General features: G+C 59.4%; 1 protein-coding gene across 2 annotated transcripts in view; it reads left to right on the top strand.

Annotated features, from left to right (window-relative positions):
* The window catches only part of SEMA3F (semaphorin 3F), a 106,216-nt gene extending 88,568 nt beyond the window's left edge, over nt 1-17,648 (top strand). For both annotated transcript variants that reach the window (XM_005289350.5, XM_005289349.5), the window contains 13 exons: nt 1,415-1,508; nt 3,938-4,057; nt 7,729-7,868; nt 8,332-8,446; nt 9,186-9,255; nt 10,582-10,726; nt 11,637-11,859; nt 13,756-13,844; nt 14,422-14,463; nt 14,980-15,137; nt 15,482-15,549; nt 16,729-16,862; nt 17,106-17,648. In XM_005289350.5, coding sequence (XP_005289407.2) covers nt 1,415-1,508; nt 3,938-4,057; nt 7,729-7,868; nt 8,332-8,446; nt 9,186-9,255; nt 10,582-10,726; nt 11,637-11,859; nt 13,756-13,844; nt 14,422-14,463; nt 14,980-15,137; nt 15,482-15,549; nt 16,729-16,862; nt 17,106-17,564 — 1,857 coding nt within the window. In that variant the 3' untranslated portion in view covers nt 17,565-17,648. The remainder of the gene's footprint in view (nt 1-1,414; nt 1,509-3,937; nt 4,058-7,728; nt 7,869-8,331; nt 8,447-9,185; nt 9,256-10,581; nt 10,727-11,636; nt 11,860-13,755; nt 13,845-14,421; nt 14,464-14,979; nt 15,138-15,481; nt 15,550-16,728; nt 16,863-17,105) is intronic.
* The last annotated feature ends 10,153 nt before the right edge of the window (nt 17,649-27,801 follow it).

The following is a 27,801-nucleotide window of genomic DNA, read 5'->3' as shown; positions in this document are numbered from 1 at the left end:
GTGAGAGTAGGACGTGTAGCCTGATCTCACCATTTGATCTTCCAACACACATTTACATAGAGACGCTTGCCGTCCCCACTTCCTGAGCTTCCTACTCAATGGAGTTTAATTAGTAGACTATAATTGTGGTATCACATGCAAAATGGAGATATATCCTATCTCCTAGAACTGGAAGGGACCTTGAAAGGTCATTGAGTCCAGCCCCCTGCCTTCACTAGCAGGACCAAGTACTGATTTTGCCCCAGATCCCCAAGTGGCCTCCTCAAGGATTGAACTCACAACCCTGGGTTTAGCAGGCCAATGCTCAAACCACTGAGCTATCCCTCCCCCCCATCCTTCAAAGGATGAAGGACTGTGGAGGCTTTAAACTCATTGCTGCTTGTACTGGAATGTCATTTCCTTAGCAGCCACTCAGACGGGCCCTAGCTGGGGTTGTTTCTGGTTTTGTTCTAACCCAGGCTGCCATCAAAAGGCTTGTGGCTGACGACCAGCAGCATTCCTGCAAATCAGTCATTCTGTAGCTGTAATAACATGACAGAGGTACTGACTGTCTCTGCTCTCAAACGCTAAGCAGGGCCAGGCCTAGTTGATATTTGGATGGGAGATTGCCCGTTAAAAATGAATGATTAGGCCCTCTTAGCTTTGGGTCAGTGCCCCCGGCGTGGCTGAGGTGCCGTTGCTCGGGCAAGATGGCAGAGTTGTCAGCTTGTGGCTGTTACTACTGTAATAAATCTGCATGCAATGCTACTCTGCTTGGAAAGCCAGGCCAAAGGTGTGGCCAGACGGGGGCCCCACCACCACAGATGCCCAGCCATTGACTCCAGCGAGATTAATGGTAGTGACAGAAGGACAGGTGCTGTGATGGGGCGATCGCTGAGGAACCGTGGGCTTGTGCCATTGAGGGCTTTGTCTAGGCCCACCTGGGAAAGGAATTGGGCACTTGCAGCAGCATTGGAGTAACAGCTCCTCACCACTCCACTGTACAAACACATTCTGCATCAGCTGATGCTTTCAGGTTGCCTCCGGGATGCACCCCAGCTGGAGTTTGGTGCCGGAGCTGTGAAGCAATAACGATCCCATGACATAATTCCCCAGCGGAGAAGTGATAACCCCCGTGTCCCGTTCAGATTCTGCCTCGGCAATGGGTAATTCCGTTCTGCCTCTAACTTTGCCTCTGCAGTTCCAATGGACCCAGCATTCTCCGTCATTGCCTGCCGTTCGGTATGCGCAGCATGACTGTGGGCTGCTAAATAGCTGCTGTGCTCCCCCCGCCCCCCCCCCAAGAGGGGGCTGCATTTCATTGCTGGGTGAGGTGAGGCTTGTGAGCGCTGTGGAGTTATGAAAGCGCTTTGGGCTCCTCTGTCCTACAGAAGTGGAAGGGGTGGGTGTAATGGGCTCCCTCCTTCTGTTCCAGGATTATATCTTCTACCTGGAGCCGGAGAAGCTGGAATCAGGGAAAGGGAAGTGCTCCTATGACCCCAAGGTGGACAGCGTCTCAGCCTTGATAAGTGAGTCCTTCTCTCTTGCAACTGCAGCACTGCAAGGTTTCCAAGGGGATGGGGGCTGCTCTGGCTGGGTCCTGCAGTGCTCCAGAGGGACATCCAGCTTGTTCTCGGCATTGATTCCAGATGGACCTAGACCAAGGGGGCAAAGGGGGTATGGCGGTGCCAGCCATTGCCAAGGCACAAGGCCAGGAAAGGGCCAGAGCAGCGAAGGGGAAATGCAGATGGGGCTTTTGCCTGGTCTCCATAGCGGGGAGATGTCTGCAGGGGTGAAGGTGGAGTAGCCAAGGCCCAAGGAGCACCAGAGCCCAAAGATCTAAGCTTGGCTCCTCGCCAGAACCACTTCAGGCAGGGCAGGAAGGTGCCTGAGCCCTCCACCAAGGGACCAGGCAATTGGGAAGGTGCCCGGGCATGTGGCCTTTAATTCATGAGCTCCGGCCCGGACCCAGGACGGGCCTGGCTGGTTGGCTCATGGAGGATGCAGCCACTGTAGATAACGTGTCAGTCCTGTTGGGCTGTTCTGTCCTCCGCACCACCACCGATTGAACCCTCGGTCACTCTCTCCACTGGTGCCACGCGACCACTCTTGTTGCCCAGGGAACCCCCAGAAGAACTCGACAGCCACAGAACGCCTGCACCCTGCTCTGAGCCAGCCCTGTTCTCAGCTGCTGCGAGCCTCGCCTTGTGCAGATACTGCTGCACTGCGTCCCGCGTGGACTTGCCACTCCAGTGAGAAGCAGCCACTTGCAGGTTATGGGGAGCTGAAGCCAGGGAGTGCACAGGCTGTGGGAGCTCCAGAACTCCTGTCCAGGCTTTGCCTGGGACAAGCCAGGGAGCAGAGGCCTGGGGAGCTGGCTGTTCTCTTCCCGGCCCCGGCACACATGGTTCCTCTTGTGTGGACCTGGAATGGCGCCCACCTGAAACAGATGCTGCTGGCCTGGCACAGCTGGGGAAGTCTCTCCCCATGAACTCCCATTTTGTCCCCCACCCCCTTGAACTAGCCAGCACCACAACTGCATGGGGGTGGCCCACAGACCCCTGCTCTCCCGCCCAGCTGCATCGGAGTGGAGCAGTGGGCCAGCCCCTGGGGAGGGACCTGCACCAATCTGGGTTGAGTGCCAGGGCTGGCTGCATGCCAGGGAAATATTAGGTGGTTTGAGACTAATGTTAAAATGAGAGGTGATGAGAAGCTGTTTAGGACTTCAGGGCAGGTGGCTGCTGAGTGGCTGCTCCCCCCTCCCCAGAGCCGTTAGCCTGGCGGTGTTCTGCAGCTCCACTGAAGGTGGCTGCCCCCAAGGAAGCCAGGCAGAGATCCGAATCCAGGGCCCAGCAGCTGTAGGGCCAGCAAATCCAGACCTGGTGTGGGGGAGGGAAAGCAGCGGGGTACTTTGGCCCGATGTGAGGACTTGGAGGTCTGTGGCTTGGCAAGAGGCACCCGGATGCCATGGTGATGGATGTGGGACGAACCTAGGTAGAACAGAGTGGAAAATGGGGTAGGAGAGGCTCTGACGGCCACCGACAAATGATGGAAAAATCCCCAGGGCATCTCTTTCCTCGATGAGGTCAGATCCAACCCTGGGGTAGGAATGGCCACGGTGAGTCAGCCCCATGTGCTAGGAGCATCTCCACCCCGACTTCCTGTCCTATTTCTGTCTCCACATTCATCTCCCATTTCCTGTACCTCCCCTGCCTCCTCCCAACTGATCAGGCACAGCCCCGGGCACTGCTGGCGCCCTCCTGGAAGGTGCAAGGCCACAATGCAGAGCATGGCATCCCTGGTGTCCGTGGTGCTTTGCCCCTGGGGTGATGAGGGGTGGGGCTGGCTGGGATGGGGTTGCAAAGGGCAGGAGAGCGAGACAGAGCAGTGAAATAACACGGGATGGTATCGATGTCCTGCCATCGCCAGGCCTGTATAGGCAACAGCTGTGCCGAGCTCCCCCAGGAGCGTGGGCCAAAGCTCTCACTTACTGTTAATCCCCCCCCCCCCCGGGCCTCGATGGGCCTCGGCCGCCTCTGATCCTCTCCAGGCGTGAGTGTTGCCTTACACACTAGCCCCAGCACTGCTTCGTTCACTGGGGAGCAGCTGCAAAGCAGGGGGCTGGCAGCCAGGCCTGGGACAGTGCCCCCAACCTGGTGCCTACTGGGTACCACATGGGAGATGGAGACCTGTCTATGAGCTGACAAGGAGCTGGGGTCCCTCTCCCCAGAGGGGAGATGGACTGCAATCAGGGCTGCCCCCGGGAGCACAGGACGTCCTGTCAGGGAGAGGGCATCAGCCCCTCCCCCGAGCTTCCCTCTTTGGGCAGGGCTTGGGGGCAGGACAAAGGGTCTGCATGAGGAGGGGCTGGGGGGTCCTCAGGCCCCCCACAGTCCCCCTTCAGGAACTGCTCCCCTATACATCCCAGTCCCTGCTGACCTCTGCTTCCCACCTGCAGATGAGGAGCTCTATGCTGGCGTCTACATTGACTTCATGGGCACGGATGCGGCCATCTTCCGCACCATGGGCAAGCAGACAGCCATGAGGACTGACCAGTACAACTCCCGCTGGCTGAACGGTGAGTCCGGGGGAGCCACGGGTGGAGACGGGGCGGCATCATGCATCTCCGGGACGTGAGATGCTGCCCAGGACCTCGCAGTCTATATAAAGCCCAGTGCCTGGGTGCCCTCTGGCCTGCCATTCCTGGGGCTTCTCTGGGGCTCAAGTAGCATGAGCACTGCATCCAGGGTGGGGCCCACACCCCACAAGCACCCAGAAGATCCCCACCCCCTTGCATGGAGTTGGTGGAGCACTCTAGCTACGGCTGCAGCGTTTCAGGAGAATCTCCATGGGTTAGCCCTGGCAGAAGGCAGCTGTTGCCTCATGCCAGCTTGGCAAGGCTGTGCCAGGTACATGGGGCAGCCTGGGGGTGCAGTTTTCCCTTTGCCTGTGATACGCCAAGCAGAGCTGGTGAAGTCACAGCCCTAGGGCTATGGGCAGTAGTAGGCAAGGTGCGTTTTAACCAGGGTGATGTGAACGACAAACTTTCCTTGACTTCCCTCCAAGCCCCCGACTTCCCTTCACCCCCCACCCCAGCTTTGTGCCTTCTCCCACGCCGCCTCTGTGCTGGGAGTTGCCACTCTCTTCCTTCAGAGCCTGGCGCCAGGGCATTTCCACCCCTGCGAGCTGATTCCAGGGCCCCTGGAGCCTGAGGCCTGCACATCTGCCCTCTTCTGGTTCCTGCTAGCAGTTCTGCCTCTGCCAGCAGATCCGGCGACACTGGGCTCCTACCGCCAACCCGCTCACGGCTGGGGGCATTCGTAGGCAGCAATCCCTGCTCTGGGTGTGTTTCCAGCAGTAAGAGATCCTTCTGCAAAGACCCATCAATGCACGCTCGTCCCACTCCATCTCCAGTGGGCACCGCAGAGACGCTGCCTGCCTGCCTCCTTGCAAGCTTCTGAGGCACTCCCACCATGGCAAACTGCTGTCAGGGCCCCAGCAGGAATGCCGGGCCTCCTGGCCCCAGTCACAATGGGTCTAGACATCCTGAGGGCCCCCACGCAGAGACCTGCTGTGGAGCCGTGGCGATGCTGGCGCCAGGGGGGCAGTTCTGAGGCTGGGCCCATCTCCTTCCCTCAGCAGTTTTGCAGAACATGGATGAGTGCAGCTACTGGTCCATTGTGAGCAGAGAGAGATTCCACTGCTGCTCCCCTCTGTGCTGGCCAGAACCAGGCTCTAAGTCCTTGGGTGCCCTGCTCGAGAAGCTTGTGATCACTAGAAATACCAGAGGAGCGAACGGGCTAGCCACCATCTTGGCCTGGGAACCTCCAGAGCTCAAACCAGGAGCTGCTACACCGTGAGCTAAAGCCCAGGCTGGGGCTGTGAGAGCCTCACCTCCTGTGTGGACCAGGCACAGAGAGGGGCCTGTGACCCATGCTGACCAGAGGGTTACGGCAACCCAGGAGGAAAACAAATCGGAAGGTTGATATCATCCCAGAACACAAAGCAATTGGCAACTGGCTACATTCTCCCCTCAAAGGCATTGTCCTCATTGAGCAGGAGAACCTGGACACGTGTCAGATTGGGAAGTGCTACAGACAGGACATGGCCGTCTAAGGCCAGCCATTGCCTAGGACGGATGTCACAATTTCATCCCTGACAAAGAAGTGCCCTACTGAAGGGAGTTCTTACTGAAGGACCAGGCTAGTGCTGGAGCTGAGGAGGAACTTTGAAGCATCCCTGACCTGTTTTGCCAGGACAGCCCTTCCCTGGTGCAGCGATCTGAAAGGGTGAGACCTTCCCCAGGTGCATGATCCGAGACACTTGCAGATGTGCACCCAGACTCACCAAAATTCAGGCCATTCAACCCAGTAGCTGCCAAGCCCTCATGGCTCCATCCCTGGAAAGTGGGCAACCAGTGAGCAGCACTATGTACTCAGCCACCTTCAAAGCTGGTAAAACCCAGAAGAAGTGGTGGCCATTTCATCAGGCAAGGACAAGAATTCCCTCCCAGCATGTGAGCCTCAACAAAAGGATCTTACCAAAGGAACAGGGAGTCCCTTGAAGGCCCATGTGGTGTCTAGGGGAAGTGCCAAAACTCAAGTATTGCAGAGCCAAGTCCTGGAATAGAAACAGCAAAGGACAGAGAGCAAATAAAACTCATAGATAGATAGATAGATAGATAGATAGATAGATAGATAGATAGATAGATAGATAGATAGATAGATAGATAGATAGATAGATGGGTCTGGGTCTGGGTCTGGGTCTGGGTCTGGGTCTGGGTCTGGGTCTGGGTCTGGGTCTGGGTGGATGGATGGAAGGGTCTGTATAGAGGGATAGATGGTTCTGCATGGGAATAGGTGGATGGGTCTGGATGGGAATGGGGTGTCAGCCCCATCATCTGCAATAACCAATCCAGAACATCTCTCTCCTGCTCTCCCTCCCTTCCCCGCTGCACCAGAGGGAGGTTCCTGGTGGGAGGTATGCCTGGCCTTCTCCCAGTAGCACCTGCACCTGTGGCAAAGCAGCAGTGACAGCTGAGTAAACTGAAGTTGGAGCGATCATATTATACCTCTGGGCACAGTAGCTGCAATTGAGAAGGCAGAGCTGTCACCGTAGGCTTGGAGGCATATTGATTGATGATGGACAGATATTCTAGCAGGAACAGCACTGGTCACTCCACTTCCAGCTGCCAGACAGTTTCCATTCTAACCTCCTGCTTCCAGTTGCTCGAAAATTGCTGGAACTTTGGGGCTAAAATTTCCCAGGCATGGGCTCCTTCGTGTGAATTGATATCCAAACGTTTGAGCAAAAAACTGTCAAGCAATTTTGGAGTCCAAGGAGAGTTGGGGGCCAAAAGGGGATACACTTTTCTCATTATTAAGAAAAAAAATCATCGGACTTTTGTATAGCACCTTGAGCACTGACACAAGCGGGGGTAGGCCACTGATGTATGGTATGAGACGTGCCAGTGAGAATGCATGGGCATCAGTCTGCGTTATGGCCTTAGTGAAACACTTGTGCCAGATGGTTAACCACGGTCACCCTAACCACAGTCACTGCTCCCGTCGGAATCAGTGGCAAAAGTCCCCCTGCCTTCCAAGGGATTGGTCACAAGATACGTTGTCGCTGCAATTAGCCTGGGGGCTTGGCAGCTAGGTCTGAGCAGCCGGGTTAGCCTTGTCTGGGTGTGAGCGTCCCCATTGCAAGGCCCAAGCTGTGCTACTGTGTCTTCACTCACCCGTGTGCCTGTGGCACATCCCATGGTTCTTTGTGCTGAGAAGTTGTTCTTGGTCACTTGCAGAGAACTTGTCTGTCCTTTGGGGGGGACTTGTGGGAAGGCCCTGGAGGCTTCATGCTGGGGGTGCATTCCCCCCAAACACAGGGAGCTCTCTAGCTAACTAGTTCCACTTTACGGGCTTTATTGCTAGCTAAAAACTTAGGATATTACATTAAAAACTGTTAAGAAAAAACTAAGGTTGCCTTGCTGAGCATTCCAGAGCCACACAACTTTAACTGCCCTGTGTGTGGGTATTGCCATAGGGTGTTTTTTGCTGAGCATTCCAAAGTCACACAACCTAATCTCTGCCCTTTGTGTGGGTATTGCCAAAGGGTGTTTCTTTACAAATTCACATGTTCTTTTGCCAGTCGGGGGGCAATGGGGCCATGTACTAGCCTCTCAATAGATTGCAGGGCAGGCTCCTGTCCCATTGGCACATGGCCTCACAGCGCTGGCATGTCTGGTTGCAGACCCAGCGTTTGTTCACGCCCAGCTCATCCCGGACAGCGCTGAGAGGAACGACGACAAGCTTTACTTCTTCTTCCGGGAGAAATCAGCTGATGCCCCGCAGAGCCCTGCTGTCTACTCCCGCATCGGGCGCATCTGCTTGGTATGTACCTGGCTCCCCACGGCACACCCTGCTGGGAGTGGCTGGGAGCTCTCCCCACAGACAGAGCTCCTGCTCCATTCTCTACAGTGCCCCCAGCTGGGACTGGAATACCAGCAGTGTCCCCTACAGACTGAGCTTCTGAAAGGAGAAGCTGGGATTTGAATAGAATAGCTGGGAGCCTCCACACAGCCAGCGCTCCTGCCCCCTCCCCACAGTGCCCCCTGCTGGGAGAGGCTGGGGCTGGAGTACCGGGGAGCCCCCCACAGCCAGCACCCCCTGTCCCACTCCCCACAGCACCCCCTGCTGGGGGAGGCTGGGCTGGAGTAGCTGGGAACCCCAACAGCCAGCGCTCTGTCCCCTCCCCACAGCGCCCCCTGCTGGGAAGCCCAAGCTAGCAGGACGAGCCTAGCTCACATTCTGGTTGCCCGAGTGCCTGAGAATGGTATTTTCCCCCCTGGTTTAGAATGACGACGGAGGTCACTGCTGCCTTGTCAATAAATGGAGCACGTTCCTGAAAGCCCGGCTCATCTGCTCCGTGCCGGGGCCTGACGGGATCGAAACGCACTTTGATGAACTCCGTAAGGGCCTGTGGGCAGGGTGCACTGGGGCGCTGCCATGGAGCGCGCCGGGCAATGAGGTGCCTGGGAGGGGCAACAGCTGACTACAGATACCAGAGGTGGTAGCGGGCAGAACCTCTGTGCTGCCCAAGCTGTCACTGCAGGCTACAGCGTCTCTGAGCAGAGGCAGCGCCACATCTGGGTCCCCAGCACCTCCTGGGGAGCTCACAGGGGCCTTCCTGCCCAGCCAGGAGCCTCCATGGAGGTGTCCAGCGAAGTCGCTCTCGCCAGAGGCTGGGAGGCAGTGCAGCCCCCAATAGCTTGTCAGCACCTGCTGTGGCATGTGATGGATGGGCTGCACCCGGGAGCAGGAGGCGCCGTCCCATCGCCACCTGGTTCCCTGCACTTTGCTTGCCTAGATCAATTCCAGATGGTGCCCAGAGGCTCCCCTGGTTCCTAAGGGGCACTCTCCCCAGCCTGCATCTTCACCACTGGTGCACGCCTTGCAGCTGAAGCATCCCCTGTGCAACAGCGCTTAGCCGGGTGTGCCCCCCACAGCCAGCATTCCTGCCCTGGTCCCCACAGCACTCCTTGATGGGAGAGGCTGGGGCTGGAGTAGCCAGGAGTTCCCCACAGCCAGTGCTTCTGCCCTGCTCCCTGCAGTGCCCCCTGTTCTCCCTCCATCTGCCCTGTGTCCCCTGGTCCCTGCAGAGCTCTGGGGCGTCTCTCCGGCTGTTGATGCTTTCTCTTCTCCCCTCAGAGGACGTGTTCATCCAGCAGACCCAGGACGTGAAGAACCCCATCATCTACGCCGTGTTCGCTGCCTCTGGGTGAGCCCACCAGGAGGGGTCGGGGATGGGTCTCCGTGGGAGTGGAGGGGAGAGGCACTGCAGCAGGGCCTGGGGACGACATGCAGGGGCTGCTGGGGGAGCGGGGTAGATATGGGGGGGGTATCACACTCGGGGGAAGACCCTCCTGATGCAGGGCATGCTGGTCAGGCCCATCCCGGCACTGGCAGAGGGTTCTGGGTCAGCCCTGTCCTAACACGAGCAGAGAGGGTTCGGGGTCAGACCTGTTCCAGCGCGGGGCACAGGAGGTTCTGACTCAGGGCCGTCCTGGCGCTGGCAGGGAGGGTTCAGGGTCAGCCCCCGCCAGGTGAGAGCAGTGCCCCGTTGGGCCCTGTTCCCCACTTCCCCTGGCGCCCCCTCCAATGTGGTCTCCCGTCGCACAGTCTGAGCTCAGGCAGGAGGGGCTCCATGGCCTGAGATTCCCTCTTTCCTGCCTGCACCAGGTCCAGGAGCGGGGCTCCTTCTAGGCTCCCCTTCCCCACGTTCAGAACCCCGCAGGGCTGGGCACTGGCCTGGGCGACACTGGGTTCTGACCCCATCTTGGCACGGGCCTGGCGCTCCCTATCTATCCCCATGCTCCCCGGGGCTTTATGGGTGCAAAGGGGTCTCTTTCCTCCCAAAGAAGCCGGCCCCACCCATTCAGCTGATCACTGCAGGGGGGCAGGGGTGTCTGGGGCGGGTCTCGCACTGCCGCAGGGGAGGGGATCCCAGCCTGACTGGGGGTTCACTCGTTATAACCCAGAGCCCTGGAAAGCATCACGCCCACCCCCAGCAGGGAGACACGCACTATCACAGATGGGGAAACTGAAGCACAGAGAGGGTAGTGACTGGCTCAGGGTCACAGCGCAGTCCTGTGGCAGAGCCAGGCATGGAACCCAGGCATCCTGGCGCCCAGGCCAGTGCATTAAGCACGTGGGCAGCCTTGCTGTGTGCCAGCTGGCGTCACTGAGTCAGTCCCAGCGGGAGAGGCCAGGCAGGGCAGCTGCTGAGGACCTGGATCCCTCCGGATCTGCCTCTGCAGAGATCCAGGATCACAGGCAAAGCAGCTGGGTGGGGCCGTTCCCCAGCCATGTCCGGGCATCGCTGTGCCATACCTTCACGGCCAGTGGAACCCTGAGACCCCCGTGCCAGGCTGGGATCGTTGGGGATGAGCGTTTCTGGATCCCACATGAGCAGAGAGCTTGAGGTGCTGTCCCAGTCTGACTGGGTGGGTCCCTACCAGACAGGTCAGGGCGGGGAATGGGTTCAGGGTGGGTCTGACAGAGTTGCCCCCTGGGGATAACGTGATGCTCCCCCCTCCACCCCCAGGTCCGTGTTCAAAGGCTCCGCTGTGTGTGTGTACTCCATGGCCGACATCCGCATGGTCTTCAACGGGCCCTTCGCCCACAAGGAGGGACCCAACTACCAGTGGATGCCATACACGGGCAAAATGCCCTATCCACGCCCGGGCACCGTAAGTACGATTGGGACCTCCTGCCAGAGCGCCCGGCAGGGCCGGCAGCAGGGGAGCGGGGGTCCTCTGGGTATGGCTGCAGTGATGGGAGCTGGAGGTGGGGGGTAGGGGGCACAATCACAAAGTGCCCACCAATAAGTGTGTCTGGGCAGGGACCTCCCCTGTGCAGAGACTCTGACGTTGCCCCCCAGGACTTCTGGGACCTGCCCCACGACGGGGTTTAGAGCGACTCCCTCTGGCCAAGCCAGGGACTAAGAGGGGCTATGGGAACTGGGAGAGGGCCTGTTTGGCCCTCTGGCTGCCTGGCCGCCTGCTGCGTGGAGAGAGGGTGTCAGTGTGTGGCGTGCTCAGCCCAGCACCACCCCATGCTGGCCTCGTGCCAGGGCTCTGCCAGCCCCTGCACCAGGGGCACCCAGCCTGCTCTGCCAGGGGAGAGGCTCCCCCTATACCACAACCCCCGGCTTGGGCAGAGGCAGGGGCAGTGCACAGAGGCAGCGCGGTGGGGAACGGAGGAGTCAGAGGTTCCCCACGAATGGGGCACCAGTGAGATGGTGGCTGTGGGTCGGAGTCTCGTGGCACCTGATGCTGGCTGCAGGATGGGTGTGCCGGTGCCTTCAGGAAGGGAGACGTGGGCAGAACAGTGCCCTGGGGGCATGGGGGGGCCGTGCCATGCGGTGGGATGCTGGCTGTGCATTGGGAGGTGGGCCATGCGGTGGGGTGGAGGAACCATGCCTCAGGGGACAGAGCAAAGGCCGTGCCATGGGGTAGGGTGGGGGGAAGCCAGGCCACGGGTGGAGAGCGGGGGGGGCTGGTCCGTGATTGGGAGGAGGGAAGCTGGGCCACGATTGGGAGAAGGGAGGTCGGGCCGTGGGGTGGGGCTGGTGTCTTACCTGCCCGCTCTGTATTTCAGTGCCCAGGAGGCACCTTCACCCCCTCCATGAAGTCAACCAAGGATTATCCAGACGAGGTGATCAACTTCATGCGCTCGCACCCGCTGATGTACCATGCCGTGTACCCCGTGCACCGCCAGCCGCTGGTGGTGCGCAGCAACGTGCACTACAAGTTCACCACTGTGGCCGTGGACCAGGTGGACGCAGCCGACGGGCGCTATGAGGTGCTTTTCCTGGGCACAGGTACCCGCAGACGTGCTCTGGAGACACACACAACATGGACCCACACGGGCCATGTGGGAGGGCATGCTGCCCGGCACTGGGCACGGCAGGGAGCTTAGCCCTGCTCTGGGCCGACTCGCCAGGTCAGCGTTGCCAGGGCTGCGCTCCGCGCTGTCCCCGTCAGACATGCCGGGCGACCAGTTCGTTGACAGAGGAGCCTAGCACAGAATTCCATCTGGAGTCCCCCAACCCAGGGGCTGCCCCAGAGCCCGTTCCGGGGGTGCAGCAATCGACGCCAGGCTGTCTGTTCAGGATGAATGGAGTGGGTGCCCTGTGGTGACTCTAGCCTGGCACAGTGCCGGGGAGGGTATGGGGATCTGGAGGTGAGTGTCCAGCCCTCCAGGCTCCTGGCGTGGGGTCAGGTTTAGCTCCCAGTCCCCAGAGAATGTGGTGCCCTCAGCAGGGACTCAGACGCCAGAACTGGGCCACACCAAGCAGGGCTGCAGGCGGGGCAGGGTCTGCACTGGCTGTCGGTTCCCCACCCCTCATGGAGGGATTGTGCCAGGATGACGCCCTGGGCAGACCCCAGCCACCCCGTGCTAGGCAGCCTGGTGCTTGCCGGGCCACGTGGGGCCTGGGCCATCTGGGGCCACCGGGGCAGGGTCTGTGCCAGGCCCCCAGGAGCCAGCCTGGGGGCAGAGAGGCTTGTTTAACTGGGGGTCTCGTTGTGGCAGAGTGGCCGGCGCTGCCTCGGCCCCTCTCAGGGAGCCAAGCCCCTGGCTGCCAGCCAGCCTGGGGAGCCCAGCCAGTGCCGCCACGTAGGTGGCAGGGAAAGCTAATGACCCAGAAAGATCCCGTTAGCTAACGGATGCGCTGCCTCCTGGCCAGCTGTTCTCTCAGTCGCCCCTGCACATGGCAGCCTGGCCAAATTCTCCCACCACCTGTCCTGCCCACTAGGGAATTTCCTCCCTGCCCCACCATCAGTGTAACGAATTGCCAGAACTCAGCTGTTCCTTCCCCCAAGGGACTGGGGGGGTCGCCAGCAGGGCCTGCAGCAGGCCTGTGCAATGGCGAGGGGGGATCGCGCTGGTGCCTGGATGCAGACGACTGCGCCAGCAGCACTTGATGGTAATGAGGAGCTCCCCCACCTGTGCCCCTGCACGGCCGAGGGTGGGGTGCCCAGCAGGATGTGGGGGCCCTCGCTCCCTGGGCAGCCCTGCCTGCCAGCCAGTTCTCCCCAGGCCCAGGATTGGAGTCCCAGACCAGCCTCACTCTGCATTGTGCAGCTATGTTCTGTTCATCCACCACTGCACTCCCCCCAGAGGCAATTGGTTTGAGTGACGGGAGCTGGGCTGTCCCTCCCCCAGTCAGCGGCATGTGCTGTGAAGTGCTGGCGGCCCGCGGGTGAGGGGCCAGCCAGTGCCATGTGCACGCGTTAGTTAGAGCAGCACGTTCTGCAGCTCCCCAGGTGTGCGGGGCCCATCTCTGGGGCTCACACCCAAGTCATAGCAGACGCCAGCAGCTTTGTGAGTTCCTCCTGCTGGTGCTGCCTGCAGGGCGCCCGCCTCCCCCTGGCACTCCAGCGGAGGCTTCGCGTCAGAGATCCCCAGCCAGGCGCAGCAGCTGCTGGAGAGATCCGAGCATCGTGGTTCTGCCGGTGTCTCTGGGCAGCTCCAGGGCTGGTGGATCCCCCCAGGGAAGATGAAGCTGTGGCTCTGGGGTTCAGTCCAGGCCCCAGAGCCCTGTGCTGGCTAAGAGCCACGTGCTGATCCAGCCTCGTCATGTTTATAAAGCCGTGATGGCAGGTTGGCCTCTCCCTTCCCATGCCATCCCCATCGGTATGGCCCCGCGCCCCAGGCTATGGCAGGGTGGAAGGGTCCATCCTGCATGGCGCTGAGTGCCGGCTGTGCCTTGCAGATCGCGGCACAGTCCAGAAGGTGATCGTCCTCCCCAAGGATGACCTGGAGACCGAGGAGCTGATGCTGGAGGAGGTGGAAGTGTTCAAGGTAACGCCTCCTGGGCCCTGCACGCACTGCGCTCTCAGGCCTTGCTGTGTCCCCCCCTCCCCCCGTCATGGCCTGGGACAGTTCTCCCTCCCTCGCCCCCCGCCTGGAGGAACCTCCCTTCCTCCCGCTGCTGTAGCAGCCATGTGCAGCAGGCCGCCACTGCAGCCTCATCTGTGGCTTCCCGGCGGGCACCTGGGCCCTGATCCAGCACTTGCTGGTGTCAGTAGGGGGCATCACAGGGCCCACGGCTTCTGTGGGCACTGACCTCCGGCATGGTCAGTGGCAGGAGGTGAGCGTGCCATTTGGCTGGCTCCACAGGAAGGATAAGAGCCCTGCTACTGCAGCTTGCTGAGGGAGTGCTCCAGTAGATCATGTGCCAGCAGACTGTTCCCGGCGCTAAGGGGCCGGGGTTGGAGCCCTGGCTCCCCGGGGCATGTGTGGCTGCTCCAGGGAAGGGTTTTGATGCCAATGGATTTGTTTCTGACTCTCTCAGCCCTTTGCTCCCTGTGATTGGGAGCAGCTCCAAGGGGGCTGAGTGGCCCGGACTAACCACTGTGCTCCCGTGCTCTCATTCCAGGTTCCAGCCCCCATCAAGACCATGACCATCTCCTCCAAGAGGGTAAGCTGGGGTGGTGCGCTGCAGGGGGTGGGGTCCTCACGGGGGTCGTCCACCCGGCGCAGACGCCAGCCCAGCCACGGCACTCCCGCCTGCTGAGGAGGGACGGAGAGTCCACGTGTTCCTAGTCGGACAGGGACTCTCCGAGTGTCCCAAGGGCTTCCACCTTCAGATGGGCTCTGTCGCTAACTCGCAGGGGCGGGCAGGCCACTCAAAGATCTGAGCTCCCAGCCCCGCTTGCGGGAGCATCGGGGGGCCGGCTTGGAGGGAGATGCGCGGGGCGCCCCAGAAACCCGCTTGCTCTGCCTCAGCCAGCCCCGGGGAGGGGGGATCTGCTGGGAGGGGGGAGTTCCCGCCCATTTCCAGACAAGTGCTGCGCTCTCAGAGAGGCAGCCCCTCCTTGATCCCAGCCTCTCTTGGGGCGCCCAGGCCAAGGGAAGACAGGTGGGTTTGGCACCTGGGACAGTGCAGGGTCTGCAGCAAGGGGCCATCTCACCATGTCTTCTTTGCGCCCCATAGCAACAGCTGTACGTGGCCTCGGCCATAGGAGTGACCCACCTGGCCCTGCACCGCTGCGACGTGTATGGGGAGGCCTGTGCCGACTGCTGCCTGGCCAGGGACCCCTACTGCGCCTGGGACGGCAAGGCCTGCTCCCGCTACTCAGCATCCTCCAAGAGGTACGGCCCAGCTGTGCTGTGGGGGCAGTTATACCGCGGGTCCAGCACAGGGTCAGGCAGTGCTAGAGGAAGGGGCCTTTATACGGGGGCTCCTGCGCTGTACTCACTGGCTGGGTTTGCCAACAGGGCGCTGGTGCTGGGAGGCAGCGTGTGGGGGCAGGGGACTCAGTATCTTTGATGAGAGGCAGAATAGGGGCTCCGCCCCAATCCCCATGGTATCTGGAGGGGGATGACTAAGCCCCGCATGATGCAGCCAATCTCCACCTATGGGGCTGCCCCAGGTGGTTGGGGGTGCCCTGAGACTGTGAGCAACTTTCCGTCTGTGCCTTCTCCCCCTCCCACAGGCGGAGCAGGCGCCAGGATGTCCGGCACGGTAACCCCATCCGCCAGTGCCGGGGCTACAACTCCAACGGTGAGTAGGGCCGGCCGGCCACCCTGCCCCTCCTCACACCCATGGCGGGTACGTCTGGGACACAGGGGATGGAGAAAGGCAGGGTGGGGATATGACATACGTAGATTAGATATCCAGATTGATAAATGAGTTGCAAGGTTGGATGGATGTGTATGTACAAGGATGGATGGATGGATGTGTGTGTGTGTGTATACAGAGATGGATGGATGGGTTTGTATGTACATACAGGGATGTATGGATGGATGGCTGTGTATGTACAGGGATGGATAGATGGATGGATATGCTGGGTGGGTGGATGGAGGGATGGATGGAAGTGCTGGGTGGATGGATAGAGGGATGGATGGATGTGCTGGGTGGGTGGATGGATGGATGGAAGTGCTAGGTGGGTGGATGGATGGATGAATATACTGGGTGGGTGGATAGAGGGATGGATGGATGGATGTGCTGGGTGGGTGGATGGATGAGCTGGGTGCGTGGATGGATGGACGGATGGATGGATGTGCTGGGTGGGTAGAGGGATGAATGGATATGCTGGGTGTATGGATGGATGGATGTGCTGGGTGGGTGGATGGATGCAGGGCCGGCTCCAGGGTTTTGGCCGCCCCAAGCAGCCAAAAAAAAAAAGCCGTGATCGCGATCTGCGGCGGCAATCGGCGGAAGGTCCTTCGCTCTGAGCTGGAGTGAGGGACCATCCGCTGAATTGCCGCCGAATAGCTGGACGTGCCGCCCCCCTCCGGAGTGGCCACCCCAAACACCTGCTTAGCAAGCTGGTGCCTGGAGCTGGCCCTGGATGGATGGATGTGCTGGGTGGGTGGGTGGATGGATGGATATGCTGGGTGGGTGGATGGATGGACGGATGTGCTGGGTGGGTGGGTGGATAGAGGGATGGATGGATATGCTGGATGGGTGGATAGAGGGATGGATGGATATGCTGGGTGGGTGGATAGAGGGATGGATGGATGGATGTGCTGGGTGGGTGGATAGAGGGATGGAGTAGAGTGAGGGCTGAATACATACACTGGTCGGCTGGAGGTAGATAGAGTGCAGAGGATGCTGCAGTCCCCTTAGTGAGGACAGGCAGCTGGAGGCAATGGCTCTCCCAACTCTGTGAGTAGGGTCGGGTTCGCAGCGTTGTGTCGATCCATTGCCCAACCTCCCGTCTCCTCTGCCCCACTCCAGCCAACAAGAACACGGTGGAGGCCGTCCAGTACGGGGTGGAGGGCAGCACGGCCTTCCTGGAGTGCCAGCCCCGCTCCCCGCAGGCCACCGTCAAGTGGCTGCTCCAGAAGGACAACAGCGACCGGCGGAAAGAGGTAGGAGGGCGCGGAGCTGGGGGGGTGCCTGGAGAGAAAGGCCCTGCAGCCCACTGCCTGCTGTCTGGGGCAGAGGGCCAGGCTGGCATAACGAGGGCTGCAGGTTGGGACTGAGGTGGTGGGGGAGGCTTGCATGGGGCCTGTCTCTAGTCTCCCCCTCCCCTCCTCTGATGACCCCCCCATGCCTGGCTGCCATGTCTCACCCGTTCTAACGCTCTGGCCCTGGGCCTCTCTCCCATCCAGCTGCGCATGGAGGGCCGGGTGCTGCGGACAGACCAGGGACTGCTTCTGCGCTCCCTGCAGCTCTCAGACAGCGGTCTCTACTCCTGCACGGCCACCGAGAACAACTTCAAGCACACAGTGGCCAAGGTGCAGCTGCACGTGCTGAGCAGCGAGACCGTGCACAGCGTGCTCTTCCAGTCAGAGGCACCCGCCCTGCAGGCTGACGGCGACATCTCCACCTCCGCGCTGGGCATGCGGGCTGGCCTCCCTGGTGCCTCCGGCCCCCACTACCAGGACCTGGTGCAGCTCCTCACCCAACCTGAAATGGGACTCATCAACCAGTACTGCCAGGGCTACTGGCGGCATGCAGCCTCCAGCCACAAGGAGGCACTGGCCAGCCTCAAAGCCAAGGAGCTGCAGGACGAGAAGAAGCCTCGAAACCGCCGGAATCACCAGCCAGACGTGGACCAGCTCACATGAAACCGCCGCCAGGGACTTTGTAATAACAGTGCTATATTTTCCCCCCCTTTTAATATTAAAAATATCTATAAATATATATATAAATATATATATATACACACACACTCCCCCCCTCCCTTTCAAGACAGTATTTATTTGTAGGTTGTACATAGTCCATGGGAGATGCGGTCCCACCCCTTTGCCCCATGGCCCTCTGGGTAAGATAGCCAGGTTCCCAGAGGCACCCTGGCCAGCAGCTTGTCCTTTTCTCTTCCTAACTTCTATGGTACTGTAAAATAAAAGGCAGGCACCGAGCATGGGGGTGGGGCTAGGGTAAGATCCCCTCCTCCGGTCCCTCATCAAACCAGAAGCTCTTGATGCTAACGTAGAAATGGCCAGCACAGAACCTAAGCTGGGGTGCCATTGGTGGAGCTGCCATGTTCCCTCTCCCCCTGGCATGGGTGGAGGAGCCTGGGTTTGGTCTGTTTCCTGCCAGTGCCCTTGGCATTGATGTGTGCTGGGCCCGAGCAAGGGGGGGTGTCTGACTTAGGGATGGGAAGTCCATGCTGGGGGTGGAACTTCTTGGCCACTGACCATATCCTTCCCCTGTTGGCACTGGACGAGGAGGGGACTGGCAGGGAGAAAGAGAAGTGGTCCCCTCAAGGGAACAGAGTCCCCAGGAGCTGGCACCCACTGTGCATGCACGCCCGATGGCACGTCACTCCTGGCGGGACTGTCCAGGCTGGGTGCCTCTCGAATGCCCAGGGAGGCGCCATCGCTGGGCTAAACCCCGTGGGGGTTGAGGGCAGAAGGCCAGGCTTTTCCACCCGCCACTGGCCACGCGTCACTCCTGCGAGGGGTATGTCTGGGAATGATATCACAGGCTCAGCCTGGCCTGATTGGTGGATGATGTGATGCCCTCCAGGGGGTGGAGCTGCAGTGGTATAAAAAGCAGGCTCTGTGGCCAGATTAAATCAGGGATTCAGGAAGCAGAAGGGGTGAGGATGTCAGCTGCTGCTGTGCTCCTCTGGTGCCAGCTGCACCCAGCAGGCATGCCCCTTCCTGGGCTCTGCTGCAGTGGCACCTCGGAGGGTACTAGGGACACTGGGCATAGGGGCCAGGAATGGCTGGGGCAGACACTCCGCCCCCCCCCCCTCCACGGAGGTGGGAAGAATTCCTTTTGGCAGGCAGGGTGAAGCGAGGAAAGGACAGAGCGAGTAGGAGGATGGAGCGAGGCAAGTGGGGGAGAAGAGGCAGGCAATGGGTACCTGGGCAGCCAGGTCCTCCCTACTGAGTGACTTGGGCAAGTCACTCCCCTCTTGGTGCCTCAGTTTCCCCATCTGATTACTTCTCATTATTTATTAAGCCATGGCCCCACTGCTGCTGGACCTGGCAGCAGCAGCCTCTCTGCTGTGTGGCTTCATGATGGGGGGAGGAAAGGAAGGAGTGTCAGTATTGAGCTGTGAGGCATTGTGGGTAGTGAAGTCCTGAGACACGTGGTCGCTGCACTGGGCCATGTGGGAGCTGAGTAGTGGGTTTCCTGGCAGCTGCACTGTCCCAGTCATGGGGACTGGGAACTAGGGAAGCGTGTATGCAGGGAGGGAGCCAGAGGGATGGGGGGTGAAAAAAGGGGTCATGGGCGGGGGCTGACTGGCTAAGAGCACTGCCTGTATTCAATCCCTAGGGCTAGTGGCCACAGCCACACTCACCCTGGCAGACCCCAGAGTGCTTTGCAAACTGGACCGACAGAGGCACTTCAGTCACCTCTCGGGGTGGGGCGGTTACAATAGTGCCTCTGCCCCACAGCTTAAGTCAGGACTCCGAAATTGCCCCGGGAGCTGGGGGGAAGGGGGGAAATTGGACTCCAGATGCTTGGGGCAGGCATTGGCTGCTGCTGCTGCCGTAGGGGTTTTAAGGCCTGTGCTCAAAGCACCTGCCTGAAGGGGCTGTTAATTGGTGGGGAGAGACAGAGCCTGGGGTTTACCCTGGCTCCCCTGCTCCCAGCCTGTGCTGCCTGGGGTCACCACTAGGGGCCAACCTCAGCCCTGGATTCAGCAGGGGGCCCAGCTCATGGGATCACAGAGCCGCTGGCATGTTGCCCACACCACCCCAATAGTTCAGGCCAAGTCCGTGGCTGGTGCAAAGCAGCGCAGCATCACGGCCTGCCGTGGGTATTGGTGGGGCTTCACCCCTTCCCACCAGCTGAGGATCTGGCCCTGGCCCCTCCAGAGTCAGGTGCCCATCCGTCCACTAGCGTGGCATGGTCCCAGTGCACATGGGCACTCCATGGCCATTAGCAGCTGCAGCACTGCCCGCTGGGGCAATCCAGGCAGGCTGGAGCAGTGGGGCCAAGCAGGGCAGGCACTGCTCCCCAGACCGCGCACAGGAAGGTTACTCAGGCTCAGGGCGAGGGGGCTGGCCTGAGAGCTGGGAACACAAAGAGGACTGGGTGCCAGTCTGGGAAAAGACACCATTAGCCACAAGGATCACTGCCCCATCTGAGCCATGATGTGTGGGCACAGCCACACCCAGAGCCAGCCCTGGCTCTGCACACTGGTAGAGCCAGGCACCTGGCAGGAGCAGATGGAAGCCAGGGCAGTACTCACTGCACTAAGTGCTGACTCTCCCCGGGCAGGGGAGACTATAGCATAAAGATCAGCTCTCCCCAAGCAACTCCTGGCTTTCTGGGGTTGGAACCAGCTGCCCTAGGTGGCAAGCACATGGGGCTATAGAAATTAGTGGCTAGCCCCATAGAGGTCTGTAGTGAAAGCTGGGAATACTATGGATAACCATGCATGATTTCAGATAAGGGAAGAACATGTGACAGGGTCATTGTGCTGGGACACACTTCACCCTGCAATTCCACCACAGTCAGAGTGCCTGGGCGCCCCGGGGGCAGTGCCCATCTCTGTTCACATGACAGGCATCCGAGAGTCATCCATTGGTTTTCCTCTGAGATAACAATGCCAAGTTCCTTACGCACACACACACCCTTAGGGCTCTGCTCCCCCCAAGCAGATGGGTAAGGGAGCAAAGCATCCTGGGGTCAGTTATGCAAATTCCAAAGCAGGAAGTCAGGCCCTGAGAGCCCCACCCCTTTGCTCCCAGCTAGTTGAGACTCAAAAGGGTACACCATGGTGCATAGGGATAGGCAGGGAGAGCTCACCCTTGCCAGGCCAAACCAGTAAGACAGGAATTGTGCCCTTTGCTTCCCCGTGCTGCTAATGCCTGGTGTTAACCACTTCCAAGTGGGCCACTTCTGTGATTGAGTGGCCCATGGCTCATGTGGTGTGTACTGACAGGTACACGCCAGGGCCCTGCCCATCCATTTCCCTTGCCCCCCACCCCATGGGACAGCTGCCTGCGCCGGTTCAGACCAAGCGCATCTGCTCTCTGGTGTAAATAGTTGTAAATGGCGAATGTAACAGAAGCGGAGCAGGCAGCAAGGCTGAGCTCCAAGGCACATCACACCTGTAATGTGAACTTCCTGTGGCTGGGAACAAACTAATAAACACTGGCTTTGTTTATGGAGACTCTGCCTCTTTCTTCGGCCTTCTCTCGGCCCTGTTCTGACTAGAAGGGCCTTGAGCTAGTGGGAGTTCTCGCGTAATCAGAGCAATCCACTGTCCAGCTGTGCCAGTGCACATGTAACCCAACCGGCGCACTGTGTTATGAGTCCCCTCTAGTGGCTGCTCCCATAGAAGGATAAGAGTCTACTATTGCTACTAATGGATGGAGTTGCTCCTTTACCTCACATAATAGCAACCCAGGCTTTTAGTGCTGATGGTCCAGGGTTTGATGCCAGCAATGATTCTTAATGGCAGCAGGGCAGCCAGACACCACGGTCCTCAGCTAAGCATGTGTGTGGCATCAGGTGTAGCACTCAGGCGAACCTGCTCCAAGCTCAGCAACCTAGAGGAGACAATTCACCACTCAGCCACTAGAGGGTGACAAACCCTGGGGCAGAGCCCATCCCATCCAGTAGAGGGCAGCAGTGGCTGTAATACACCTCAGACCCCACTTTTAAACAGCTGGTTAGCACATGTCTATGCAGTGACACTGTGGGCAAATGCCGGCGAGGGGACCCCCCTCCCCACTGCACTGCATCAGACGGTGACACCCCCAAGAGAGCAGCACGACCTGTCTGTATTGGGCAGGGAGGCTCAGAGCTGCTCCCAAGGCAAAGGGCTTGGCCAGCACCATGCAGGTGGGCTGTTTCTGCATGCAAAAGAAGTGCTTGGAAAAAAACAGCTGCAAACAAAGCAAAACACTGCAAAACTCACAGCAGTTTCCTTCGCAAAAAGTATTCAAAATGAAAAATGTCAGACTTCGGGGGGGGGGGGGGAGGTCACTTTTGATTAATTGGGGAACATTCCTGGTTTGGCGAGTTTGAAATCCTCATGACATGGGCTGGGCCAGATGAAAAAATCTAAAACTGTTGTTCCATTTGCGTGGGGAAAGCCCTTTTTGCTTTTCCCGCCCCACTCGTCGAGGCAAAGGGGGGGTCTCCCAAATGCGAGGCCCACTTTGACAATTATCGCATTGAAATTTTCATTTAATCCCCCCACCAGGAAACAGATAATGAAATTAAAACGTTCCTTTCTTCTGCTTTTTCCCCAAACGCTGAGTTCTGCACCAGTTCTAACACTGACCCTGATCTGGCGCATCCTGGTTCCACTGGCAGGGCCCAGGGGATGGGCCTGCGGGGCCCAAAGAGAGGTCGCATGGGACACACAAACCCTCGGGCAGAGAAGCCAAGGGCTACACGTTGGGCCATCGGTTAGCAGCCAGTGCTTCCTACCCACTGCACTCCAATTCAATGCTAGGGACAAGGACTAACCCTGAGCCAGGGCAAGTGGGGGCCTGAGCCTGCTCCCCCTTCCTGCCCCCCCCCCAGCCCCGGGCTAGGTCTGATTTTGTCAGGATGGAGCTCTTACCCAAACCATCTCCCTGGCTGGAGCACATGAGCCCCGCAGACTCGTTCTCCCCTCCGGCACGGGAAATCCAGTCAGTCCGGGACGCTCACGGGTGGTTGGGCTGTCACTGTGCTGCAGTGAGGTTTTTGCTCACCGGGGCTGTTACTCAGCCTCTCACAACGCCCCTATGTAGTGTTTTAATGAATATTGTCATGTATTGTATAAAGAAGTAGATGTAGAATGTTAAATATGTTAAATGTTCTTCAAGTGATTGCTCATGTGTATTCCACAATTGGTGTGCGTGCTCGCCACGTGCACCCGGTGCCGAAAGTTTTTCCCCTAGCAGTACCCATGGGGGGGGGAGCGCCCCTGCAACCCCTGGAGTGGCGCCTGCCTGGCATGGTATAAGGGGAGCCACACGCTCCCCGCACCCTTAGTTCCTTCTTGCCACCAGTGAAGGTGCGTTGGAACTGCTCTGCTCCAGCTTTGCTGTAGCTTGTCCCCAGAACTGTTCGTTGGTTCATCGTTAGTTAGTTAGCTGTTTAGTTAGTTTAGTTAGTCAGTGAGCCCAGGCCAGGGCATGCCCCGCACCCCGGGGTTTAAGTCGTGCGGCTCTTGTAGGCGTTCTATGCCAAGAAGTGACCCACACGCAGACTGTTTGCACTGCTTGGGAGAAACCCATATCAGCGAAAGATGCAAGATTTGCAAGTCATTTCAGCCTCAGACCAAAAAAGAAAGGGACATTAGGCTCCGGGCCATCCTGATGGAGTCAGCACTGACCCCGACACTGGCATGCCGCTCCGAACCAGTACCCGGCACCGCGGCGCCAGTACACGGCAACCCTCCAGTGCCACCAACCAGCTGGCACCGCTCCCCGTCCACAGGGCATGCCAAGAGGGCCAGGAAGACGCCCTCTTCACAGCAGCACCGAGGGAAGTCTGGGACAGAGGTTTGGCCCATGTTGGGCAGTCCTCTATCCCCACTGGGCCCCAGGCCTCCGACTCAAGTTGAGCGGAGTAGCCCGGTCCCTTTGGAACAGGCCTCTGCGGATGTCCGGATGCCATCCACACCTGAAGCCCTCCAGGCGGTCCGGGTTGTCATGTCCATGCTGGTGCCCGGAGCACCGCCAATGTCAGCCCCGTACTCCAGAGGTAAGCTGCCGCTGGGATCTCCACAGTCGCTTCCGGCCCTGTACTGGTCTCAGTCGAGGGAATGTTCCCGACACCGATCACCGCCCAGTGACCACTCGGGGCACAGTTCAGGTGGATTGCCCTCGACGCCGACCAGACTGTCTGGCTAGATCCCGTCCGTCCGGGACTCGCGGCACCGCTCATCCTCAAGGAGCGAATATCAATGGGACCACGGCAGGCGTTGCTGTCAGTCCTCGTCTCGGAGATGGTACCGCAGTTGGTCATGGCATGATCGTCAATGCCATTCCTGCTCAGACTCCCGCTCCAAGTCTCTGCTAAGACATCGCAGCCCCGGGCGTCGATCACCGGGGTCTCGTCATCGCGGGTCCGCCCGTTGAGGACAAGCGGTGCCGCGAGTCCCAGACGGACGGGACCCAGCCAGACGGTCTGGTCGGCGTTGAGGGCAATCCACCTGGACTCTGCCCCAAGGTCTGAACCAGTACATGGTGAAGCTCAAGTTCCGCATGGTCTCTCTGGGCTCCATCATCCGCTCCCTGGATCCTGGGGACTGGTACGCTGCCCTCGATCTACAGGACTCATACTTCCACATCCACATATTCGAGGGGCACAGGCGCTTCCTCCATTTCGTGGTGGGACAGAATCATTACCAATTCACGATCCTCCCATTTGGTCTGTCCACTGCCCCCAGGGTGTTTACAAAATGTATGTCGGTGGTAGCGGCCTACCTCAGACGGCGGGGGGTCCAGATATTTCCCTATATGGACGATTGGCTTGTCAAGGGTACCTCCCAGTCGCAGGTGAGGGATCACGTGATGCTCCTCCTGCCCACATGCACCGCCTTGGGCCTGTTGGCAAACAATACCAAGTCCACGTTAGTCCCAGTCCAGCTCATAGAGTTTATTGGGGCGCTCCTGGACGCAGTGTCAGCCAGGGCCTCTCTCCCACCAGACAGATTCGAGACTCTGAAAGGTCTCATCGACTCAATCACAAGGTTCCCAGTGACAACTGCCAGGGTTTGCCTGCAACTCTTGGTCACATGTCGGGGTGCACGTATGTGGTCCATCACGCCAGACTCAGGATGAGGCCCCTCCAGCTCTGGTTGGCCTCAAAGTTCTCCCAGGCCATGGACAGGATGGATAAGGTCCTCACCGTGCCGGACTCTGTGATCGCCTCCTTACGGTGGTGGTCTGCCCCAAACAATATGCGCCAAGGGGTCCCATTCAGGGACAGGGCCCCGTTTTTGGAACTAGTGTCGATGCGTCGGACCTGAGTTGGGGGGCCCAAGTGGGGAACTTTCAGACCCAAGGCCTGTGGTTGGCTCAAGACCTGACCCTACATATAAACGTCAAGGAGCTCAGGGTGGTACGGCTGGCATGTATGGCCTTCCGCTCGCACCTGGAGGGCAAGGTAGTCAGGGTCCTCAAGGACAACACGGCCTTGATGTTCTATATCAACAGGCAAGGCGCGGCCCGATCCTCAGCCCTCTGCCGTGAAGCCCTCAGACTGTGGGACTTTTGCATAGCCCACAATATCCACCTGAAGGCCTTCCATCTACCGGGCGCCCGGAATGAGAGGGCGGATCGCTTGAGCAGGGACTTTTCCTCGCAACACGAGTGGTCCCTCCACCTGGAAGTGGCCCACCAGCTCTTCCGAATGTGGGGAACTCCCCAGGTGGACCTATTCACAACTTGGCAGAACCGACGATGCCCCGGTTCTGCCCCAGGTGGGGTCTGCAGGGGCAGCGCTATCTCCGATGCCTTTCTCCTGTCCTGGTCAGGCCGGCTTCTCTACACCTTTCCCCCGTTCCCTCTAATCAGCAGGGTCCTGGAGAAAATAAAGTCGGACAAGGCCCAGGTCCTCCTGATTGCCCCGGTGTGGCCCAGGCAGCATTGGTACGGGACCCTCACGGGCCTGGCGGTAGCTCAGCCGTGGCTGTTGCCACTCCGCACAAACCTGCTCTCTCAGGACCAGGGCCACCTCCTCCGTCCCAACCTAGCGGCTCCTCACTTCACGGTGTGGCTGCTCAGTGGTTAGGTGGTGAGGAAAGGACGTGCTCAGAGCAAGTTCAGTGCGTTCTCCTCGAAAGTAGACGGCCCTCCACTCGTCGCGCTTATTTGGCAAAGTGGTCCCGGTTTTCTAGGTGAGCAGTGGACCAGGGTGTCTCCTCAGTGACCATGCCAATCCAGCTTATCCTTGATTACCTCCTCCACCTAAGGGCCCTGGGTCTGACGCCCTCGTCAGTCAAGGTGCACCTGGCAGCCATATCGGCCTTCCATCCGCCGGTGCAAGGGCACACAGTATTTTCCCATGCTATGACTGGCTGGTTCCTTAAGGGTTTGGACCGTCTTTTCCTTATTCTAGACCCCCGGTCCCACAGTGGGACCTAAACCTGGTGTTGGCTCATCTCACAGGGCCCCCGTTTGAACCTCTGGCCACGTGCTCCTGGTCTCACCTCTCATGGAAGGTGGTCTTCCTGGTTGCAATTACGTCGGGCAAGTGAGTCTCAGAGCTCAGGGCCCTGACCTCCGAGCCGCCATATATGGTCTTTCATAAGGACAAGGTCAGCTCTGCCCACACCCCGCATTCCTCCGCCTACCACACTGGTCAGGACATTTTTCTACCGGTCCTCTGCCCCAAGCCTCACACATCCAGTGAAGAACGTCGTCTCCACACGCTCGATGTGCAGCTGGCTCTGGCTTTCTACCTTGAGCGGACTAAGCTGTTCAGAAAGTCCTCGCAACTGTTCGTCGCCTCGGCTGAGCACGCGAGGGGCCAGCTGATTTCCACTCAGCGGCTTTCCAGTTGGATCACTTTGTGCATCCGTTCCTGTTATGAACTGGCGGGTTCCCCCCGCCGCCCATTGTGAGGGCACACTCGACTCGGGCGCAGGCCTCGTCGGCTGCCTTCGTGGCCCACGTCCCCATCCAGGACATTTGTAGGGCCATCATGTGGTCTTGGGTTCACACGTTCACCTCGCACTATGCAATCGTCCCCCAGACCAGGGAAGATGCCAGGTTCGGCTGTCTTCCATCCTGGGAACTTGTGAACTCCTACCCACCTCCAACAGATATAGCTTGGAATCACCTATTGTGGAATATACATGAGCAATCACTGGAGCGGGGACCACACAGCTCTGCCCGGGGGGGACAAGGGCTGGGATGCAGGGCCCGGGTTGGCACTGGGCAAAGGTGCTACGGGATGGCTGTGCATCTTGGGCAGGCGTTGGTGTGGCGGCTGGAGGAAGCAGGCCCCAAACACAGACGCAGGACTGGGGGAGTGGCCCAGAGAGTGGGCTGGGGGCATGCAGGGCCAGCTTTAGGCCGATTCCCCCGATTCCCCAGAATCGGGCCCCACGCATAAAAGGGCCCCGCGCCTTAGGCACCTTTTTAATTTTTTATTTTTTTTACTCGCCCGGCGGCGGTCCACTCCGGGTCTTCAGCGGCACTTCAGCGGCAGAGGGTCCTTCAGTGCTGCAGAAGACCCAGTTCTGAGTGAAGGACCCCCCGCCGCCGAAGTGCCGCCGAAGACCCGGACTGTAGGGTTACCATTCGTCCGGATTTACCCAGACATGTCCTCCTTTTGTGTGCTAAAAATAGCGTCCGGGGGGAATTTGTAAAGCACTCACAATGTCCGGGATTAGCAGAGCGAGTGGCTGGGAGGGCTGCAGGGAAGTCCCGGGCTGGACTCAGGAGCAGCTGTAGAGGAGCCGGATCCGCCCTGCATTCTGAGCCGGCAGCTCCCTTGCAGCCCAGTCCAGCAGCACTGTGCAGGGCCAGACCGGGTTTTGTTGTGCAGGGCCAGGGACCGGGTTTTGTTGTGCTGGGGAGCTCAGCCACGTGTCCGGCTCAGCTGCACAGAGCCCAACACTCTGTTCTGAGCAGCAGGGTAAGGAGGTCAGGGGGCAGGAAGGTTCTGGAGGTGGCAGTCAAGAAACGGGGGGGGCTTTTGGGGGGGAGTGGAGAAAGTTTTGGGCAGTCAGGGTACAGGTAGGGGGTAGGGTCCTGGGGGGCAGTTGGGGGGGGTCTTAGGAGGGGGCAGTTAGGGGACAAGGAACAGGGAGTCTTAGGTAGGGGGTGGGGTTCTGGAGGGCAGTTAGGAGCAGGGGTCCCAGGAGGGGGCAGTCAGGGGACAAGGAGCAGGGGGGGAGTGTTTGGGAGTTCTGGGGGGGGCTGTCAGGTGGCAGGGGTGGGG

Source organism: Chrysemys picta, chromosome 7 (genome assembly GCF_011386835.1).
Source record: "Chrysemys picta bellii isolate R12L10 chromosome 7, ASM1138683v2, whole genome shotgun sequence".
In the NCBI taxonomy this organism is placed as follows: Eukaryota; Metazoa; Chordata; order Testudines; family Emydidae; genus Chrysemys; species Chrysemys picta.
This window is presented reverse-complemented; position numbering and strand designations above follow the sequence as displayed.